Below are 23,146 nucleotides of genomic sequence, written 5' to 3' on the forward strand. Positions count from 1 at the left end.
TTCTTAGTAGTTCTTTTAAGGGGTAAATTGCATTTAAAATTTTAAAGTGAGTTTCTTTAGCTTTTGGTTTTATGGGAAGTTTTAAATAAAAGGTTCTCAGTATTTCAATCGATTTTTGTTCAAATTTGAAAAGAATGTTATTTTTATTTATTTTCCCAGGGAATAAAGTTTCGTTTAGACAGTTTTTAATTATGTGGTTATTGAATTTTTGGTCAGTGATTGACGTTCCGTTAATAGATAAATTGGGTAGTTGTGGGGTAATTGGATGATAAATTATTATATTTTTAATCTGATTAATAAATTGTTTTGGCAAGGCGTTAAGTAATCTTGTAAATTCATCTTTTGGAGGGAAGAACTGATATTTTGTACAGAATTGTTCGTAATTTAATATGCAACCATTAGTATCCATTAAGTGTATAATAGACCAAATATTCTTCTCCATCCAATCTTTGTAGAATAATGATTTATTGCGATGTAGAATAAATCTATTATTCCACATGATAGAGGAATGTGGTGAGTAGTTATGAACATATATAATTTTCCAGTATAGTAACACTTGTTGATGGAACTCTGATAGTTTAATGGGCAATTTATGTATATTGAAATCAGCTAGGAGTACAAGTTTTAGACTACTTATTTTGTTAAATATATAATTAGGAACACAATACCAGAATAATTGAGAATTTGTAATCCAGGATTTCAACCAATTAATCTTAAGGGTTCCGTTAAGACATTCAAAGTCAATTACTCTCAGACCGCCATCTTTAATTTCTTTGATCATATGACTTGTTTGTAAGTAGTGTGACCTGTTTCTCCAAATAAAGTTCATGTTCATTTGGTTAATAGTTTTGGTTATGCTATTTGGGATGGCAGTACTATAAGTTGAATAAACCTTGACAAACATTCCATTTTGGATAAGTAAATTCGTCCTAAAATAGAGAGGTCTCATTGGAGCCATGAGTTAAGTTTGGATTTACTTTCTTTAATTTTGTTTTCAATAGTTAAGGTTGAGTTTAGATTTTTGGTTACAATAGTTCCCAAGTATTTAATTTCAGATTTAATTGGAATGTTGGATATTTCTTTTAGAAGGGTGTCATGAATAGCTATAAGTTCACATTTTTTAATGTTTAGCGTTAGTCCTGAAGCTTCTGAACAAAAGTTTCATTTTATCAATTACAATTGGAACTTGTTTGTGACCTTTTAAGAAAACCGCGGTTTCGTCTGCTAACTGGCTAATGATTCATTCTGTAACGAAAACGTCTAATTTCTCAATGTCTGCACAGTTTTTAACATAGATTCCTAACATTTCTGCAACTAAGTTAAACATATATGGTGAAATGGGACATCCTTGGGGAATTCCAACATTAATGTTAAATCTAGCTGTGGTGCCTTTAGGAAGTATTACACAACTATTAATGCCTTGATATAGACCTCTGACTAAGTTAACAAAGTTTTCTCCAAAACCTAAATGTTCAAGAACTGCGAATAAGAATTGGTGTTCCACTGAGTCAAAAGCCATATAAAAGTCAAGGAAAAGAATGAAGCCATCATCTTGGATCATGTCGCTATATTCAGTTAGATCTTTTACCAGTCCAATATTGTTGTGAATTGATCTTCCTTTTAAGAAGCCGGATTGAGATTCTGCAATTATGTTTGAGATTCCGGATTGTAGACGCATGGTAAATATGTATGTTAATAATTTATAATCTGAATTTCTGAGTATATTTTTTTCAATCACACACAGAATGAAAGTTTTCACTGGAGTCATGTTCACTTTAACCTGACAGATCAGTCAACAAAGACTGCTTTGTAACACATCCTGTTTCTTTATAATTTTATATTATTAACATGTAAAGATATAAGCTCATACTGCTGGAAATTAAAATGGCTTTCTGAGGAGATGAATGCAGCTTATAATTCTGGTAAAATGTGGATTCTAATTAAAACATGACAATTAGTGACAGCTCTAGTAGCTAAATGGTTAATATTGGGTTCTGTGTATTGTCAGGGTTCTCTGTTTTCCATGCTCTAACTCTGCTGCACAGGTGGCTGCAGTTGACGGGTGGGCGTGGCCCACATCTGCGACTCATCAAGGAACCTTCGTCTCGGGCTTTAAAAGGAGTACACAGACAGCTGGAGGACGCCAGAGTGTTACCCCATCGTGGTATGCCTAGGCCACTGATCTGTCTCCGGTGCTTCGTACCTGTGAGTTTTTGGAAACCCTGTTTTTGGACTAATCCTGTCTCCTGTTATTCTCCAGTTTGTCGTGTTTGGATTTACTCACCTGTGTTGGCGTCATGCTCAGTGAACCAGTCATCCGAATCCCCGTCGCTCAGATTTTGCTCTGGCATCTCCACTTATAGCCCTTGGTGGTACCAAGCCGGGCGTGAGAACCTCCTTCCTGGATTCACCTGGTTCATCAAGTACACCCCCCCCCCCCCCCAACCAAACGGTAAGCGGCGCAGCTTCTGGAACATTTCCCCCTGGTTTGATCCTTAGTAAACATATCCTCTTTCTTCCCGCAGTCGTTCCAGCTCTGACGTTCAGACCTCGCCTGTCGCACACAGCGTGTGCTTGCCCTTTGTTGAGCCTTAAAATAAACATCTTTAAACTCTTCCTGTTTCCGTCTGTGTCTGCATGTGGGCCAAACACTTAAAAACCATGACATGTACTTAATTATTTTTGTCTTTAAAGTATGAGAACATATCCCCTCTTTTAAAAAAACAATAGGTTTTTAGGACTGTCAAGTTCAAACCTGTTATTTCAGCTGTCCTGTTCCCATCAAAAAAAGAAAACAAATTATTCTGTTAAGTTTTTTTTTTTCCGTATGAGTGGCTGTGTGTAAAATAAATAAAACACTGAACCATGTGCTATGATAGCTGTATGTTTAACGTTGGGAGCAAAAACAAACAAAATGGTCTGAAAATCTGTTTAATATTCAGCTAGTTCTAACTGATTAAATGCTGATGCTTGTGCCTGCTAAAACCTTCATATCATGACATCATCACCTCCACATGCTGACAGTTTCTAAGCAAACGTGCTGTTTCCAGCGTCTTCTTGCATTCGGCCTATTACAGGCGAATGACTTTCTCTGCCGTCGGTTTACTGAGAACTAAAACATGAAGCTTGCTGCTTTTATGTTTGGGACAAGCATAAATTTAATTTTATTCTTCTTCACTTTGTTTTATTCTATGATGACTTTTAAGTGACACTCCTAAAAAAAATTTCAAAGGAAAGCCACTTCATAGGGTGGGCCTGATCCATAGTGGGTGGGCCTAGGCCTATCTATAGCTACGCCCCTGCTTCTGGGTTCATAAATATTCGTGGCAGAATCACTAATTATGTAGAAGCTACCGCCCCCTGTTGGCGGTCAGATGCCTCTGCACCCTGTCTGGTCCTTTTTTACCCAGGAGAACCGATCACTCATTGAATAACTGTCAGAACAGAAACTATACTTAAACCCAGAGGTCTTCAGCGCTGGTCCTCAGGGCCCACTATGCATGTTTTAGGGGCTGCCCTGCCTCCACAGCCCCTGATGGCTGCTGAGGATGGAGTGGAATCATTTTATTACAGTGTGCTGAAGCAAGGACATCTAAAACGACAGTGGACAGTGGGTCCTGAGGACGAGGGCTGGAGACCCCTGCTCAACAAGCCAGAGACACTGCCTGCAAGCGTGTGCCCTCCTCCCACTGCCACCAGTAGAAACTAGTCACCACTCAGGTATTATTTGCCAGACTGGGGAACAGTATGGAGTCCAGGTTTATACAGTTGTACGTGCCGCCCCGAGGTAACTGACCGCTCCTTTACTAGTCCCTTGGTTCATATCTATGTATGTCACATCTGTGGCGTCCACAGTGCCTGGAAGTCATCCTTTATTTTCCCAATAACTGCTTTCAACAACCTCTAGCCACGTGTGATATCCAACACACTGCTCCAAAAATAATTATGTTACGTTAAAGGATAAATATTTAATGAGATAAAGAGAATTAAAACCAGCATCCACAAATGTTCTTTACCTGTTTTTTATTCAACAAACTTTAATAATAAACAGAAAAACAGAAAAACAGCAAATATTTAACAGCAGCAAGACATCGGGGTTTGGCTCATTTGTGTCAAGTAAAGCAAACTTTCTTGGACCTCAATACAATTTCAATAAGACAAAAACAAACAGTATTTCAAGTCAGACAACAAGAGAGGGTTCTCCCCGCGCTACAGCTTTGACTGAAATGAATCCGTGAAACTTCACCGAGAACTGGGATCATGTCCTCACGTGTGTTCCTCGGTGGAGGGTTCCCGTCTCCAGCAGGATTTACACAACAGTCCAGAAACATTCACTGATCCTCACTTCAGAGTTACATAGTGGCAGGAACAAAGGCTTTACAGAACCTTGAACTCAGGGATATTTAAATGTACATTACACATAAGATCACAAACATCCTATCCACAATAATAAGTTTGTACAAGAATAACTATCAACACGAAAAGTTGTTGTAGAACCCTCACAGTACCAGCGGAGGGAGTGGATCTGCCCCTTAGTAGTACTCATACCTTCCATTCGTTGTATTCAACCAGAATTTCCAGATTCCAATTCCAAAAGAATCAAGTTGAGCTTTTTGTCGGGATTTTGACTCAGAAATGTCAAAATCCAATATGGCTGCCTCCTGTGTAACACATGCTAAACTCACAATAATAAAACCTTACTTGCATGTCTGTAGTTCTGTGTCATTACATCGCTCGTAATGTGTACCTCACATTAACATCTGTCAGCAGGTCTTTAGAGAGTGAAAGAAATATGTCGTCATAGCCCGCATTGCTAACAGCAGTTAGCCTGGTGGCTGAAAAGAACGACTGGTGAATCCCAACGGTTCTCTGAGGGGCAGCGGGAAAACTGCTCAGTCGGATTCGATGGCGCTCAAACATCCGAGTTCCTACTTCTGAGGTGAAGGGAGCACAGCGTGAAGGCAACACCGCCCCCTACAGTCCAGTTTCAAGACCAACAACACAAGGAGTCCCAGGATCAGTTCACATGTTGAGTTCATTGACACAAACGCTGGAACCAAACGTACTCAGGGGCAGGAGGATGAAAATATCAGCAGTGCAGACAGAATTCAGCTTTGTGCCGCTATGTCTCTGAGGTCTGGATAGTCCGACTCCTGCAAACATCTAAATACGAGCACACAAACAAGTTCATTTTTCAATAAAACTGAAATTAGCTTTAGCTCTTTAAAAGTTTATCTGGATCCTTTTTGGCTCCACATTTTAAAAGAGTTAATCCAGTGAGTCAGAAATTTAAGAGTTGGGTCTCAATCGAGGAATTAGGTGACGCTGGGCCCCAACCCTGGGTAAGGTTCTCATAGTTGGGATTGCAAATGTCCAACAGGCTGCTGCTCCAACTGGTATCATTCACCACCTGGTTCATGTACTCTGGAAGACAAACAGAAGGATTTATCATTTAACCGCTCTGTACAGCTGTCTTAGTTCTTATGGTGAAACTCTTCCCATTATTCAGGGATTCATGGAATAAAATAAAGAGGATTATACCAGATGTATGTATTTTACCACATTTGCATGTTTCTATGTTCTTGTCACTTGAAGACGGCTCTCATGGGGGCAAATATTCAACATGCATCCCACTGCTGTGTATGTTTTGCTCAGACAGGTTTTAATGTGAGCTCTAAGTTATTTCATCAGCAAGACGAGCTCTGAGTAGATTCTCTGCTGGGGAGCATCTCAGACAGAAAAGCTCCAAAAATCGGTGCTAATGCTAAAGCCTCTACAACCAGCAGCTGGTTCAGAAGAAACTGGCTTCAAGCGTGACCCTCAGTCCTTCACCAGTTCCTAAATTCATCGGTCTAAACTTACGTAGTGATGAAAGGAACACTTTTGATGAGAGTATGATGTAAAGTCCGTAAAACATCATTGATTTGTTCACTTCAGTAGTAGACAGGGCTGTTTCTGGTGGGGGCAACATTGAGACGACCCCAGAAACAGGAATGTATTTGGATGCACAGCCCGCATACATGTTTTATATTGACTGAGTTTCAGTAGTTTTACATTTGTACCGGTTCAGTGTCACTACCGGTAGCACAAGGCGGGACCTGGACCCTACAGAGAACGCAAAGGCAGGCCACCAGGGTGGCAGATCTTCTGCCATTGCCAGAAGGTTTGCTGTGTCTCCCAGCACAGTCTTGAGGAGATCCTTGGAAACAGGCAATTACTCTAGAAGAGCTAGACGGGGCTGGAGGAGCTTCTTGACCCATCTGGACCTGCATCTGCACCTTTTGTGCAAGGAAGAACAGGATGAGTACTGCCAGAGCCGTACAAACTGACCTACCTCAGGCCACTGGTCTGAATGTTTCTGACCAAACTATTAGAAACAGACTTCATGAGGAGAGCCTGAGGGCCCAACATCCCCTAGTAGGTCCTGTACTCTCTGCCCGGTACTGTGGAGCTCCACTGGCATTAGCTAAACAACACCAGAATTGGCAGTCTCAGTACAGGCAGCCTGTTCTTTTCACGGATAAGATCAGGTTCACTATGAGCTCATTTGACAGGCATGAAAGGGTCTAGAGAAGCTACAGAACGTTTAAACATTGTTCAGCATGACCGCACAGGATAAATGATGTCATCCTGACTACCAGGAGGTATCAGGATGAAATCCTTACACCCACGGTTAGACTGGTGCAGTGGGTCCTGGGTTCCTCCTGGTGCACGATAATACCCGGTCTCAGGTCTGCAGGCAGATCCTGGAGGATGAGGGAACTGATACCATTGACTGGCTCCTGGGCTCCCCTGACCTAAACCCAACAGAACATCTCCGGGACGCCAAGTTTAGGTCCATCAAACACCACTAGCTTTCATCTCTGTCCAGGAGCTCAGTGACACCCTGGTCAGGGTCTGGGAGGCGAAGCCCCAGTACAGCATCCGTTAATTTCATAAGGAACACGTCCCAATGTTATCACACACAGAAATGAGATCTGATGTGGTTTCAACAAGCTCCTTTGGTTGCTGTGAGCAATGCACTTACAGCCCCAACCCCATTCCTCTAACCATAACCTTGTCAAAAACTACATTCACAAAAAGTTACATCTTTTATTGTTTATTATCTTTTGATGGATGTGAACTGGGCGGGAACTTGGACCAGTTTTCACTGAGAATGCTCCACCTAGAAGGGAAAGTCATGCATGAGGCAGAAGAGGTTTTGGGCTGTTGGTCCGAGTGGCATTGAGAGTCTGCAGCTGCCTTGATGATGAATGGATCTGTCCATGACAGACGTCTTTGATGACATCAAATTAATTATGTACAGAGTGTGTTCTGTACCCACTCTGTGCATACAGAATGACAAATAAAGTTGTCTAAGTCTAATGCCTATAATTAACGTTTAATTGCACTGTTAGCTACATTTTACGAGCAGTTTGTAACGTCTATTGGTTCCTGTCTTGCAGGAACTGATCATTGATCAGAATCTCTTACCATGACCGGTGAAGTCGTTGTCCAGCTCGCTCTGAGATGGCTCAGAGATGTAACGGTCAGGGAGGCCGTTCTGCACCACTGGATGGTCGTTCTACGATAAAACGCACATGGGTCAGATGGAGCAGTGCTCATGTTAGACAAAACACATCAGCAAAACCTTTCAATTCTAGGTATTCTCCTGCCCCCTGTGGTCACTAGTAACAGCCTGTTCATACTGAGTATTTCATCCACCGAATTTTTTGCACCTTTTCACGTAAAATCATGAGACTTTTCCCATTTCAACCTTCAGACTTCGCAGGAATCCTGATTCATGCAGCTAAATTATGAGGGAGCTGTTCTGTTGTGTCAATTTACGCAAACGGACTAAAGTTGATATAAACAGTTCATTTCTACAGCTAGCTCTGTGTGGAAGGTCGGTGACGGCCATATTGGATTCTGAGGCCCAAGTGGGTGAGGAATCTCTGTAGTATTCTTCTGACTGGAACAAACTGCACCATTAATTATGTACAGCAACCCGTCTTTCAGGGCCGGTGTTCTACAGCTTTTAGATGCATTCCTGCTTCAGCACACCTGAATCTAACACTCTGTAACACTTGTCATTCAGGCATGAGATTCGGGCACGTTGGACCAGGGGCGTCCCACATCCCGTTGTTCTGGGGAACAAGTCCACTGTGGGTTTTTACCGTTGTGCAGAAGGGCTGCCTGTTCTGCTGGCGGTTATGGCGTTTGTACGGCTGCAGGTATTCGTCCGCATCGACCACGCCCTCGTCAGAGCTCAGCAGGCGAGAGTAAAGTCTCCTGTCTGATGGACTCGGCAGGCTACCCTGAGAAACAAGTCAGACCACAGTATGATCAGCCTCATATGGAGTCAAATACGGTTTACTAATTTTACTCATTCCTTTAATGTACTGCAAGATATACCAAGAAAAACCTAACTATAATGAGTTAATGGAACACAGAACAAAGATGGTAGAAAACATTTACATTTTGATTTGGACTTTTTTTAAAATAAATTAAATTAAATTTGTCTTTCTTTAAAATAAAGACGGCACTGGCGTACCTGTACGATCAGGTACCTGGACGGGTCCCGGGCCATCTGGGCGAACTCTCGCACCAGGTCCTTGAACTTAGGACGGCTGGACGGGTCGATCATCCAACCTGCAGCGACACAACGTGACATGAACACGAGAAGGAAAACTATCACCGCTAACGACAGAATCACAATTCAGCAATGATTTGTTTTATTTAGTCAGGTGATCCCGTGGCCTTCCCCTCTAGCGCCACCTGCAGGTTTTGCTCGTACATTTCACCATGATCATGTAGACGTCGATGGTGCAGATGAGGGGCTGAGGCAGCCGCTCTCCTTTCCCCAGCAACGACGCGATCTCAATGGCCGGTATGCCGTCGTACGGTTTGGAGCCGAACGTCATCAGCTCCCAAACAGTCACCCCTGCAGAGCAACCGCAGTCAGAACCGACTTTAGCTACATTAGCACAGCAACAAGAAGACGTACAGAGAAAACTAGTGCAGGGGTTTGGTCTGTTCCACGGTATCAGGTATCCTGTTTCCTCTTTCTTTCCCTCAGAACCTGGTTTTTAACTCATACTTCCCTTTTTTTAGGGACACTCATAGATGTCCTGTCCACAGATTCTCCCCCCTGAGCTAAAAATCTCTGCAGGCTAAATACAACCAGGAAAAAATGCCAACAACGATTTATGATAGAGTAGAACAATCCAATAACTGTTTGATTATCAAGTAATTAACATTTTGAACCAGAGATGATTAAATGCAATCATAATAAATTAAAAAGGTAAATCTGGTAATGAGAAACCAGCTTTGGAGTCATTTGCCACCACCTGTGTAGGCACGCCCATATTTTCTTACTGCGCAGCGGGTGGACTTATGCCGCCCCCATACAGCAAGACGCCCAGGGCAGACCGCCGTTTTCTCCATTTCACAAACCACCACTGGCTGAGTGGTATCAGTTATTTAATACGATCAAATGGGAAAAGATTAGCTCTAGTGCAGAGAGGGAGATTTTCTCACCGTAGCTCCACACGTCGCTCTGATGGGTGTAGGTCCACTGGAGGATCGACTCCAAGGCCATCCACTTAATGGGAACCTGCACAGAGATCCCACAGCTCATGTTACACCAGCAGCGTCCACTCACAGGTGATCAATCAGGTCCTCTGACGTGTTTTCAATCAAAACAACCAGGAAACCAATCGGCTATTAACGAGGGTCTGCAGCCGTCACACCTTTCCTCCGTCAGAGTGGTATTCCTTCTCGTCAGCCGTCAGCAGCTTGGCCAGACCGAAGTCTGTGATCTTGACGTGGTTCGGGTTTTTCAGCAGGACGTTCCTGGCAGCCAGGTCCCGATGCACCAGGTGCCGCTCTTCCAGGTAGTTCATCCCCTGTGCAGACGCAGGGAATGACGTGTAATTCAGTCAACATCAAATCAAAAGGAAAAGAAAGAAAGAAATCCTTAAATTCCATTTTTCATGTTGCTTCTGTGTCTCCGTCCTTGGTTTTAACTTTATACTGAGAAAAGTTCCCCAGAATTACAGATTTAATCTCATCTGTTGAGCTAGTTTTGATTTTCCCAGCATCTAAACATCTTAAACAAACCTGAAGAGATTAACGGCTCCTCATTAAACTGAAAATCCTCCTGATGCGTTCAGGTTAACGAGCCTCAGCAGGATTAACGGGAGCGGAGCAGAGATTTTTTATTTATCTTTTTTAAGAAAGTTTTAATTGAGCAGAAAACATTTCACATATTAAATTGGACAGTAACATTGCTCAGATTTAATTTTTTTTCCAACATAAATGTAAGTAAAAATGCGTATAACACAAAACACAAAACTTCTTGCAGAGCAGGATCATTTTCCCAGATTGCAGGTATTTAATCAGAGGTTGCCATACTTCAAGTCATTTTTCTTTGACTACATAACATATTTTCTCTATATGGAAAGTATTAGCAAGATCTCTAAGCCACATTCTGGAGTTTGGAACTGAAGGTCCTTCCCATGACATCAGAAGTAGCTTCTTTGCAAAGATGAGACAATAAGAAATGAATTGTTTTTGTCTTGAGTGTAAATTGTTGAGTGCATCTGATTTCCCAGAGATAATCAAGAACGGGTCAGGTAGTAAAATAGACTTCATAACCTGTGATATAACTTTACACATCAGACCAAAAGGCTGACACTTTGGGACATGTAACCATGGTACAGCGTTGCATCAGAGGACAACAGAGAGCAGGTTTGCTGGGCTCACCTTGGCGATCTGGACACACCAGTTGAGGAGCCACTGGCCGCAGATGCGCTCCTGGTGGTGCCGGACGTAGTCCAGCAGGCAGCCGTAGGGCATCAGCTGGGTGACCAGCTGCACGGTCGACGTCAGACAGATGCCCAGCAGGGGGCAGACGTGAGGGTGGTTCACGCTCGCCATCACGTAGGCCTCCTGCAGAGAAACCCGGGACACTCAGGAAACTCTGACCATCCCATAAACAGACGGACGCAGCAGAGCGATGGGGCCGATTTTACGCAGGTCACCCATGATCAGCTCAGTTCTGATGGAGAAGCTCTTTTACATTAAACATTAAAACTCTTATTTGTAAATCTACAAAGTAAGTATCAACCTGTCTATCTTTCAGGTTTTTATAATCCGTGAAGCAGATCAGAGTCTTACTGAAAAGAAATCAGGAGCTTCCTCTGCAGCTAAATGTCTCGACCTTCTAACATTTTTCTGACCACTTCAGTCGGTTTTACTTAATCTTTTTAATTCTGGAAACCTTCCAGTAAACATTTTCCAAATCCTAGTTCACCCAATCGTTGACGGCTACGCTTTCCTTCCTTATGGTGATACAGACAGAAGTGCTCAGTATTTTCTTTGTATAAAACCTCTTCTAATGTTCAGTTAAACATTTTGGTCTAGGATCATTTGCTTTAGACCATCCTTGAAACATCATGTTAGAAAACCTCTAAGATGAGGGCTGTAGAGTTGCCCACTGCGTAAATACTACAAGGATTCAGCGACTCCAGGTGATGTGCTGTAAAGATGCTGTAAAGGTGTGTCCTATCTGGATGTACAATAATAAAACCACAATGGTTTGATTCTCTAAGTGAAGTAATAAAAGGACAGAGAGAGGACTGCCTGCTGGGATACCAACAGGAAACTGCACCCAGCCCTGTTGGACATCCTTCATTTGTCTAAACACGTCTATAGAATCCCCAACAGAATATAAACCCATCAACGTTTCTCCGCGTATTTCCCTCCGGCACATCACCCATAAGCTCAGGTAGGATTTAGTTTGTGTAACCGAATAGGGATGAGAAGAACCTGAGCAGAGCCAGGAACAGTAATCCTAATTAACGCCAGTTCTGTTCATAGCGACTAGTGTTCTCTCTGAACAAAGGATCCAACGCAGTGAGAGACTTAAAACAAAGACAGAATGTCTTTAGATGAAGGTCGGAGCCCAACCATGACTGAGACGTTTCAAAGTGGTCATGAGAAAACCACATCAGAAGGAAAACCTTACGTCCAGAACTTCCTGGTTGGCTTTGGGTGACGTGGCCTCTCTGAGAACCTTGATGGCCACAGGGATCCGGATGTTTTCTTCCTCAGGGATCCATAAACCCTGGACAGAAAGGGATAAAGTAGTTATTACAGAGCTGAAGTCTACAACGGGTCATCCTGATCTGGTGCTCTGCTTTCAGCAAACGCTGGTACCTTGTAGACGGTCCCAAAGGCCCCGGAGCCCAGCACTCTGTCCTTCTTGAAGTCCGTCTCCTTCAGCATCCTCAGGTGTGCCTGGTTGGGGGCCTGACCGCTCGGAGTCAGCGGCTCCACCAGCTACAACACCATTAACAACGTCAGACACAGTCAGCCCTAAATTCAGTGACTCTGTCTCTGGTTGACACCTTCTAATCGCTGCCAGAGCCGGACTTTAAGAGCTTCCACCCACCTCCCTCTCCTGGAGAGCGCGCCGTAAATTCCTCCTCCTTTTGATCCATCGCCGGCGTAGCAACACCAGGATAAGCAGTGCCACAATTACAGTGACCAGGAGTCCACTAACCACAACCACCGCCAATGGGAACTGGCTATTACTGCAGGTTGGAAACAAAGACCACAAAAAACTTTAAATAAGGCAGGAAATGATGCGTTAACACACCAGGGGCATTCGTATTGTGCCGCTAGAGGTGAAATTCCTGCAACGGCACGAGACGGACGAAAGTGAAAGCATTTGCCAAGAAAGTTTTCATCAATAAGAACTAAAGACTTTGGTTTCCCGGACAAAGTGCCTGGAGAGCATCAAATATCAACTCAAGAACATAAAACGTATATACAGAAAGAATATCTAATGAACCAACCACACACTCATACATACACAGGCTGACCAATCAGCATTTAAGCAGCAAACACAATGCCTATGTGGGGATCATGCTGCTAAATAGACTTTGTCCTCGACTGGTGCCAGAGGGGGGTGGAAGACCTTGGACTGGGGGAGTTTCTGCACAGTCCTCTGACCCTGCAACTACTCTCCACGGCATAGTTTTCTTTATTTCTTATGAATATTTGGCTTCAGGAGGGAAACCTCCTGCAGGGAAGCTGATAGAGGCTGCTTCTTTTGAATGTCCACATTTGGGACTCAATTCATAGCCGGTGAAACACGAGTCAGATTAGCATCGTATGACGGCGGCATGAACAGCGTGGCCAGGCCTATTCCTCCCAGCCTAAAGCCACTAAACTGAACGGGTGAGACCCTGATGTGTGAAACATCCACCACTGCATGGAAAACTATCATTTCTGATTAAGTTTAAATCATCTCCAATAGAGCTGATCAAATTAAGTAAAGGCTGGATGTAGTTTTACCTTTTGCATCCAGATGGTCCAGGACCAGAACACCTGCAGACACAAAGACAACAAGATCAACGTCCTTCTCTCTGTAGGTTTAAAGTGATGGAAACACTTAAAAATAAATCTCTGTACAGGTTTTTTTTCTTACCCCTCAATGCACTTCTGGTCGCACAGCTGGCATTGGCCCGTCTTATCTGCATATTTCCAGATCAGAGAGTCTCCTACTCCCACGACACCATGTGGGCAGTGAGAGACGCACCGGGTGCCATCTTTAAAATGTGCACACTTGGAACAGTTAGCTGAACCCTGCACAGAAATGGATTTTATATTCAACGATAACAGAAATACACGCAAAGTTTGGCATAAACCTCAATTTTTTAGTTAAATGGCAGCAAAATGCAGCCATAAGGGCAATCAGCAGAACCGAAGAGGTGTGGCCCCTGGGAGCCAGTAATGGCAGCTGTGTTCTGTATGGCTGAGTGAGTTTAAATGGTTTATGGTGCTTGGGGCTCAACAGTTTGGTTCCATATTCTTGCTGCAGGTGTTGTTGTCGTTTGTGTTTTTTTTGTGTCTCTTTGCAGCCGTTTGTAGTTGTTTATCGCCGGTTTCCCTGTGGTGGCAGGATTTATCTGGAGCAGTTGGGTGTTAGGTTTGTAATATCTATTTTCTTCCTGTCTCTGTACTTTCTTTCTTATAGTCAGTCCTGATCATCTCTCTACCTCTGTCATGTTTTGCATCAGTTTGTACATAAATCATAACGAGTTGCATCAGATGTGGGTTTACAGGCATAAAGCCTCCCTCGGTAAAGCAAATGTTTTCAGCACCGTACGGCAGCCAGAGCATCATTCTGTCCACCATGAGGCTGGACACAATGCTTCCAGAAGATGAGTGAAACTGGTTCTGAATTAGAATGTAAAAGCTGTGATGCTTTGGTCCGGTTCTGGACTCACCGGGCCGTGGCAGGTCAGGCTGCCAGCCTGCACCAAGCACTCCTGGTGACACTGGACACACCTCCCGTCGACCTGGGCCTCTCTGGGTTCACTGCAGGAACAAACAGAGATGTGAGCAGTCCATTCCACCCTGCAGCGCCACCTACTGTTAACACGCTGTATCAGCAATAAAAAACCCTGATCTCTACAGAACATCGAAACCGCACTGCAAAAACGGAAATAAAAATAAGTAAACTTTTCTTAAAATGAGTGTTGCTGTCCTGGATTTGAGCAGGTAAATGAGATGATCTGCCAATGGAATAAGATTTTTACACTTAAAATAGGAACAACTCATCTCCATCATCTCATTTCAGGATGTCTAATTATCTTATTTTAGGGATCAAAATAAGATAATATAATTTACCTGCTCAAATCTAGGACAAAAAAATCAAATTTTAACATTTTACTTATTTTTAGGTGTGTTTTAGCAGTGCGAACTAAACCGCTTTTTGGAAAATGTTTGTATTTTTCCAGGTTACATTTACACCCAGCAGTAAAAAAAAAAACCCTCCTTTCTTACAACTGTTCCAAACACGATGTACACCACAGTAAAGTATATGAAGAAACATAACTAGAAATAAAAAATATAAAGTTTGCACCAGAAAAAGTTTATTACCCAAGCATAAGGGTGTCCATATGTGCTCTTGGCACCAGGACACCCTAGGTCGCAGTTCAATGATCGACTTTGTTGTCGTTTCATCTGACCTGCGGCCGCATGTCTTGGACACTCGGATGAAGAGAGGGGCGGAGCTCTCCACCGACCACTACCTGGTGGTGAGTTGGCTCCGATGGCGGGGGAGGAAGCCGGTCCGACCGGGCAGGCCCAAACGTACTGTGAGGGTTTTGCTGGGAACGCCTGGCGGAGTCCCCTGTGAGACGGAGCTTTAACTCCCACCTCCGGGAGAACTTTAAACACGTCCCGAGGGAGGCGGGGGACATTGAGTCTGAATGGACCATGTTCCACGCCTCTATTGCTGAGGCGGCTAGTCGGAGCTGTGGCCGCAAGGTTGTCGGTGCATGTCGTGGCGGCAACCCTCGAACCTCGAACCTCGAGTAAGTCGGACTCGTTTCCGGTGAGAGTTGGACTCCGCCAAGGCTGCCCTTTGTCACCGATTCTGTTCATAACTTTTATGGACAGAATTTCTAGGCGCAGCCAAGGTGTTGCGGGGATCCGCTTTGGTGGCCTTAGGATTGCGTCTCTGCTATTCGCGGATGACGTGGTCCTATTGGCTTCATCAGGGCGTGATCTACAGCTCTCACTGGAGCGGTTCGCAGCCGAGTGCGAAGCGGCCGGGATGAAAATCAGTGCCTCCAAATCCGAGACCATGGTCTTGAACCGGAAAAGGGTAGAGTGCCTTCTCCGGGTTGGGGAGGATGTCCTGCCCCTAGTGGAGGAGTTCAAGTATCTTGGGGTCTTGTTCACGAATGAGGGGAAGATGGAGCGGGAGATCGACAGGCGGATTGGTGCAGCGTCTGCTGTGAAGCGGGCGCTGTACCGATCCGTTGTGGTGAAGAGAGAGCTGAGCCAAAAGGCCAAGCTCTCGATTTACCGGTCGATCTACGTTCCTACCCTCATCTATGGTCACGAGCTTTGGGTCGTGACCGAAAGAACGAGATCCCGGATACAAGCGGCTGAAATGAGTTTTCTCCGTAGTGTGTCTGGGCTCTCCCTTAGAGATAGGGTGAGGAGCTCAGTCATCCGGGGAGGACTCAGAGTAGAGCCGCTGCTCCTCCACGTTGAGAGGAGCCAGTTGAGGTGGCTCGGGCATCTGGTCAGGATGCCTCCTGGACGCCTCCCTGGAGAGGTGTTCCGGGCACGTCCCACCGGGAGGAGGCCCAGGGGAAGACCCAGGACACGCTGGAGGGACTATGTCTCCCGGCTGGCCTGGGAACGCCTTGGGATTCCTCCTGAGGAGCTGGCCCAAGTGGCTGGGGAGAGGGACGTCTGGGCCTCCCTACTGAAGCTGCTACCCCCGCGACCCGACCCCGGATAAGCGGAAGACAACGGACGGACGGACGAAGTTTGCACCAGAAAAAGTGAGGATAACAAAAAAAGCAAAAGGACTCGTGGACATTTTCATTTAAAGAGCAGATTCGGCTCCCTCACCCCTGCAGCAGGTTGCAGCTTGCCACGCAGCGGTCCCCTCGTCTCACATGCAGACAGGAGACACACATGGAGGGCCCCGGGCCCCAGCAGTGGTCCTCCGAGCACTCGTGGTCGCAGGTTTGATTCTCCAGCTCTGTGGGGGGCAGACACCAACATCGGATCAGTTCTCTGACGTGTGCTAAACCGAAGGCCAGAGTGAACCAAACACATCGGCAGGACTCACGGCACGTCTCGGGGGTGACCTTGACGATTTGGGTCTCAGATTTGAACAATTGGGACCATTTGATCTTGTGGGTGTAGCACAGGTCGGAGTTGATCTGCAGCCTCACGTTCCCAGCGCTCACCTCCTTTAGGGAGCGAAGGCCGAGCCACCGCACATGCATCACTTTAAACACCACCAAACTGTACCCCCTGGGAGGAAATGGTCAGTGAGGGACGGTTGGTCTCAACGTGCTGCTGGGGGTGGGGGTGGGGGCGGGTTGGGGGACTCACCTCTGGTAAGTTGATCGTCCTCTAATGATTTCCAGGTTCTCGAACACCGACAGAGAGGTCATGTTCTCAGGCCAGGATGTGATGACCAGGTAACCTGCGAGACCAAGGAACTGAGTGAATCTCTACACTCCTCATATGGATGATACTAATGCTCCTGTCTGCACACAGGTTGCTAGATCTTTTGGCCAAATTGACCTTCATTAAAGACCTACCAGTGATTTCCTTCACTGCCCTGAGGTTCCACAGCATCTCGGGATCCATGGGGCCGATGTTGTAATGTGGATCCCTGAAACAGCCAATCATTTTAGCTCTCACAGCATCATCACCCTCAGAGGAGGCAGTTTGGACAATGAAACCATAACATGCAATAACCCAGACAGTTCTGCCTGTGGTGTGACTGAATATGACTCCATTCATTTGTCCAGCTTTGGAAAACTTCTGTCATGATGTTGCTCTGTTGACAGAGTCGGACTTGATTCAAACATGCTGTATTCAGAGCCGTGGGATTTGATCAGGATCTGTTTAGATTTATCTTATTTCCTTGAATTCCATTTGATTTGTTTAGATTTTAAATTAAGTCTGTTAAATAAAATTCAGATCAGTTGAAAATTAAATGAAATGATTAATTTAGGTTCAGGTCAATTAAAAGGTAGAGTGGACAATTATTTCGTAAATGTAGCTAAGAAATGCCCAAGTCCCTTTTTGAATAGCTAAACATTCACAAGACCGTCTCTTCTGCTCCTTTCTACTGAGGCCTTCTACTTCTCATAACCGTGTACACGAATCACTTCTCGTGGCTCTCAGCCATTTTCAAAGTAAACACAGAGCAGCGGAGCTAAAATGAACGGCTAACACAGAAGCTAACTGCTAAGCTAACCACTAAGCTAGCGGTGCGCATCTGCAGCTAGAAAGGGGAAGCTAACAAGGAACGAGGACACACTGGCGCTACGTGAGAGTGTGACAATGTGGGGTAACTAATAGGTAATTTGATTCTATTAAAATCAGTTCACTTTGATTCAGTCCAATTGGAATTAATTTGCACCAATTTGATTCAGTTCAATCCTGTTTGGTTCTGTTCCATCGAGTTCGGTTCCATTTCATACGCATCAGTTGACTTCAGCTCAGTTCTGTTTGATTAAACTCTAATCTCATCTGCAAATAGCAGTGGAAGATCATTACTGTGATGGAGCTGTAGCACAGCAATAATAAAATGGAAGCAAAAAAAAGCTAGGTGCATTAAACCAACCTTTGTGGATTCAAAGAGCCACTTTTGGTTCTGCGTCTTTAAAATTAAATCTGTCTAGAGGCTCAAAAAACAGATTTTATACACATGAACTAAAAAGATTTACCATTTTGCTAATTTAAACAAGAATATATTTTTCCCAGATTTGGGAAGAAAATGAATCACAACAACATAAATTGGCTTTTAAAAAACATTAGTATTAGTCCTCTTTGGCTGTGGATATTTTAGGCAAAAAAAAACAACAACATACAGAAGTTCTACAACCATTACATTTTATTGGCCTAATAATTAAAAACATGTCTTATTTGGCTTTATTAGAGCCACATAGCTGCAGCCAAAGAGCCACATGTGGTCCATTTAGCAGAATATACAACAGTATTTTACCAGAAGAAGCAGTGGAAGATAAAAAAAAACTGCTGTAGGACCTGAGAGATTTCTCAATTTAACTTTGTTGAATTATTTCCTCACATCTATAAAGCAGTGACTAATTATCTGCACCAGAGCGAAGTGTGAAGGTTGGTTCAGAGCCAGAACCCGAACACTGACCTGTGGCTTGTTCTCAAACAGAATGAGGTCTGTGTCTAAATCCTCATGAACTCATTGATCTGGAGGAAGCAGCTCCATTTCACCTCAAGGCAGATTTAGGAAGAAACAGGTGAAGATGTTCTCACCCACTGAAGGAGGACTCTTGGAGAATGATGTTCCCGTTGATCTTGGTGCAGTTCTTGAAGGACTCAATGTTACTGGAGTTGACGGCGATGGTGTTGGTCAGCAACCCGACTCCAATTCCATCACACACTGCAGGGAGACCGGCACCAGCTTAGGGACCGTGCTCTGGACTGGAGTCTGTGTGTGTGTGTGTGTGTGTGTGTGTGTGTGTGTGTGTGTGTGTGTGTGTGTGTGTGTGTCTCTGTGTGTGTGTGTCTGTGTTTCTACCTTTGGGACAGACTCCTTCACATGGTTTGCAGCGGTGAATCCCCTTTTCTTGCACCTCGTGCATTCCTGCTCTGCAAGAGCGAACACACGAGCCGTCTGTCACCACGTAGTTGTCTGCAAAGAGAGAAAAAACAAGGTTCCTTTGAAATCTGCATCCTCATGCGGGACGAGAGAGGGACTGTAGAAAGTGCATCTGAAAATGGAAAAGACTAAATTTGAACCTCAGTTCATCTTTACATAGAAATGAGATCACTTAGAGAAGCACATGAGCATGAACACAGTTCGGATGAAATTCAGTATTTATCCCAAGCTGAGATGGTGAGGAGCTGAATCTATTCAGCAGATCTGTTTTCAAAAGAATTTAGATGTTAACAAAGCAAACACCAATGAACAAGTCAGCATTTTTTATATAAAAACAGCAGGGGATTGTGGGATGCCGTCTGGAGGATCTCTATTTAAGCAGAACGAGTCCAAAGAAGGGCCAGACACATCTCCACTAAACCCCCCCCCCCCCCCCCCCCCCCCAGGCGCAATGCGCTGTTTGCTCCTCTCCCTTCAGGTAAACGCTTCAGAAGCCTCAAAACTAAGAAACAGCTTCTTCCCAAGAGCTGTGAGGGCAATCGCCCCCTGATGGGAGACGGTGGTCCACCATTATTAAATCCCTCCACTGTTATTGCTGTGGTTCGTCAGCAGAGGGCGACACAGACCCCTGCTAAGATGTTGTCCATCAAATGTTCTTCATATGTTACAACCACTTTACTCTTATTGCCTATTTGCATACTCTTCTCTCAGGAATATCAAATTGCACATTTCTGTAGATGTAGCCTCAAAATCATCGCATAAAGTACCTCATTACTTCACTTCTTGTGATTCATGAGGGACGGACTAATCTATGTAACACGATTCATATAATTTGCAAAAGGACTGATATCAAAGCCCCCGGACTCTGATAAAGCTGTTTTATCTTTTATCTATCAAAGCTGTACACGTTTATTGTCTGTTGTGGTCTAAGCCAGAGTATTTCCTGCAAGGAATGTCACGGCAGTAACATACAGTGTCAATAAAGGATCTTGAATCTTGGGGATCCAGTGAAGACCTCCCCAGAGGGTGAAGATGGTTGAGGATCAGCCTCTCCAGGGTCTTCATCAGGTGTGATGTTAGTGCTAGCAGCTTGTAGCTGCTCAGGTCTTCTGGTGTGTGGTTTTAGACACTGTTACCACGCAGGAGGTTTTCCACAGCTGTGGTACTTTCCTCTGCTTCAGGCTGATGCTAAAGATCTCATGATGCCACACAGTTCTTCAGCACAGCACCTCAGGAGCTGATGCTATCTGGACCTGCAGCCTTCCTCGCTTTGGTCTTCCTTCTTGATGTGGTCAGTGATGCATTCTGTTATTTAACCTAAGTTCTCTCCATGAGGGTCACACAGTTCTTCCCACTAAGTGGAGCTGGAACAGTCTCTCAGGGCTTCTTCTGCCTCCTCTGACCGTCTCCTCCCTGTTTCACCACAGGCTCCCTGATCACCAGGGGTTTGTAATCAGGTTGGAGATGGACTAGAAGGTGACCAGCGGAGCTCAGGGGAGGGAGGGATGAGGAGCTGTTTGCCTCTTTGCAGTTATCATGCAGTAAGTCCAGAACGTTAGTGTCTCTAGTTTTGCATGACCACCTTCAGACCAACAGCTAGCAGTTTTTTGTCCTTTCTGCAAAGTCTCTCTATAATCGTCGCGTGTTCTGAGCTGCACCATCGGTCAATAATAAACACGGCCACACCTCCTCCTCTCTTCTCACCGCCGTCTCTCGGCCTGTCGGCTCAGATCAGACGGAAGCCGTCAATGTTTATGTTGGAGATTTGCTCCGTTAGCACGGTCTCCGTTAGCATCAGCAACTTAGCCTCTCTAGACATTTTCTGGTGTTTTATTAAAGCATCCAGTTCCTCCACTTTATTTCTTAGGTTCCTTACATTTGCCATGATTCTAAATGGAAACGCAGGTCTCCTCCAGGTATGTTGGCTTCTATTGTCGCCGAGAAAAAATTTCCATGTAGAGCAGGATGAGCAGCAAAGTTACCCAAAATGCATTGCAAAATCACGTGCACGTTCAAGCTGTATAGCAACACAAGTCAAATTAAAGCCAGTTCCGTTAGAATACAAGAGGCTCCTGCTTCAAAAGTACCGTCAAGCTGCAGCTATCCATGAGGAGAGCCACGCGTAAAGCCAGACGAGAAGATTTACGCTCCAACCAAAGTCAGAGAGCAGATCGGCCAACAATGACCAGAACTTGCAGGAGTCACAGTGAGGCTTTCACAGCAGAGAACGCTGCACCCACAGCCATGCAGCATCGAGCTGTGGACTTCTTTCAGAGGTAGTGGTACTCCAAACTGTTAATCTTCTCAGATCAACAGCAAGATTACTGTTAATGACAACAAAACGTGGGAGTCTGAAGGAAATCTGCTGAGAAACATCTGCCAACACGTCAGTGGGGTGATAAATAATGTAGAGGAGGGTCAGCAGCTGCAGGAGGAACCTAATCGGACTAGTTTCCTGTCTATAAATGTAAGACTCTACTGGCTGCTAAAGCTGCATTTTCAGGAACGTCAAATATTTTACCATCAAGTACTCATCTGGAGGAATGTTTTATCATGCAATACTGGCTGCAGCCTACAGGGGGCTCTACAGGGGCTTGAAGACGTAAAACTGTACTTACGAGGGCAGGCCTTGACACAGGTTGCTCCGAAGGTGTACTTGGTGTTGGGGTTTTCCACCTCCTGATGGAGCTGGGGGTCGTAGATGCGCGGACGAGGACAAGTGTCCTTACAGGTGCCGTCATCGTTGAAGTCCTTGCAGGCCTGCAGGAGGGGAACCGAGAGCAACAGCAGTTAGAAACAAAAAAAGCTGTTCTAGAAATGATGAAACAAAGAGTCTGGAGCTGTGTCTGTTTGCTAAAGAGGAGGAAAAAGCTTTGGACGGTCGAGTTTGTGGTTTCCAGGAAGCAGGAGCTTTGCAGCTGATGGGAAGCTCATGTCTGAGGAGAAAGGAATGAACAAAAGTCCAGATTCATTCCCAACGATGCTGAAGAGAAGTTCTGTTCAAAACCCAGATGGTGAAATCGATTCACCTCCTCCAAGACGGTTGATTGGTCCTGAAGCTGCATTAAAGACAGAAATGTCCTCTGCAGCTCCGTTAATCCCCCGCCTGAGTCCCCTGATACATTCTTGTGTTTTTTTTACCCAGACTGTTCTCTACATTTTAATGATTTTGATTGTTTAGTTTTTTTACTCCTCTAATCACTGAGTTAAATAGTGCAGTGTGTATCCTGATATTCTTTCTGCCATTGACTCCAATTCAAAGCACCAAAGCTTCTGAAAAGATTGGCTGCGGTTTGATCACTATTTTAAATTTCTTCTTTCAATTTAAGGCTTTTATCGAAACCGCTTAAAAATGTGATAATTCCCTGTTCACCTAAAGGTGAATATATATTTTTTCATTCACTGCAAATCTACCGATTTACATATGAGAGTTTTATAGATTTTTAAAACTTTGTACAAACAACTGATTTCTGTCAACTTTGCTGCCATTTGTTGCCACTGCCAAGCTAACATTACTGCCCACCTTTTCCCCCCAAAGTGTCATAAATGGGACTTAATAAAGACTTTTTAAGTTTATTTTGGTTCTCTGCTGCTTCTAGAAACAGTCCAAAAAAAAACCAACCTCTGGCTGTTGGCAATAACTAAATGTTTTGTTGGTGACCGTTTCAAAAACCTCCAGATTATTACATCACAATCTGCGTGGTCTCTGTCCTTCAGCCAGAAACCCCAGTGGAGCTCCTCTCGCTCATTTTTAGAGGAGCGCGTTCTCATGAGTTAAAGGACAAATGTTTTGTTGTTGGCTGCAATAAACAACACGTCTGTGCACCTTCTCCCCAGTCACACAGAATTGTATTGTTTATCTATTTTTGAAGGCAATGTCCCAGGCAGGGACAACCTGGCTGGACATTGCAGAGGAAGGACAGTTGTGCAAAGTACCGACACGGCACGATTCACCAAAAGACTTCCACT

General features: G+C 44.5%; 1 protein-coding gene across 2 annotated transcripts in view; it reads right to left on the minus strand.

Moving 5' to 3' along the window:
- Positions 1-4,059: 4,059 nt before the first annotated feature.
- Positions 4,060-23,146, minus strand: part of LOC105919586 (melanoma receptor tyrosine-protein kinase) — a 43,663-nt gene continuing 24,576 nt past the window's right edge. Inside the window, exons 7-28 of one of the 2 annotated variants that reach the window (XM_036124955.1) lie at positions 21,796-21,937; positions 19,097-19,210; positions 18,832-18,958; positions 17,130-17,203; positions 16,918-17,011; positions 16,649-16,836; positions 16,426-16,558; positions 14,280-14,370; positions 13,478-13,635; positions 13,345-13,377; positions 12,437-12,578; positions 12,202-12,324; positions 12,011-12,109; positions 10,747-10,932; positions 9,732-9,887; positions 9,520-9,595; positions 8,777-8,923; positions 8,534-8,631; positions 8,157-8,297; positions 7,474-7,564; positions 5,542-5,559; positions 4,060-5,424 (exon numbers count right to left, since the gene is read on the minus strand). In XM_036124955.1, the coding sequence (XP_035980848.1) occupies positions 5,282-5,424; positions 5,542-5,559; positions 7,474-7,564; positions 8,157-8,297; positions 8,534-8,631; positions 8,777-8,923; positions 9,520-9,595; positions 9,732-9,887; positions 10,747-10,932; positions 12,011-12,109; positions 12,202-12,324; positions 12,437-12,578; positions 13,345-13,377; positions 13,478-13,635; positions 14,280-14,370; positions 16,426-16,558; positions 16,649-16,836; positions 16,918-17,011; positions 17,130-17,203; positions 18,832-18,958; positions 19,097-19,210; positions 21,796-21,937 (2,574 nt within the window). In that variant the 3' untranslated portion in view covers positions 4,060-5,281. The remainder of the gene's footprint in view (positions 5,425-5,541; positions 5,560-7,473; positions 7,565-8,156; positions 8,298-8,533; positions 8,632-8,776; positions 8,924-9,519; positions 9,596-9,731; positions 9,888-10,746; positions 10,933-12,010; positions 12,110-12,201; positions 12,325-12,436; positions 12,579-13,344; positions 13,378-13,477; positions 13,636-14,279; positions 14,371-16,425; positions 16,559-16,648; positions 16,837-16,917; positions 17,012-17,129; positions 17,204-18,831; positions 18,959-19,096; positions 19,211-21,795; positions 21,938-23,146) is intronic. The other variant, XM_012854917.3, reaches the window with a different exon arrangement.

The sequence above is a fragment of the Fundulus heteroclitus genome, chromosome 21 (assembly GCF_011125445.2).
Source record: "Fundulus heteroclitus isolate FHET01 chromosome 21, MU-UCD_Fhet_4.1, whole genome shotgun sequence".
Classification (NCBI taxonomy): Eukaryota; Metazoa; Chordata; class Actinopteri; order Cyprinodontiformes; family Fundulidae; genus Fundulus; species Fundulus heteroclitus.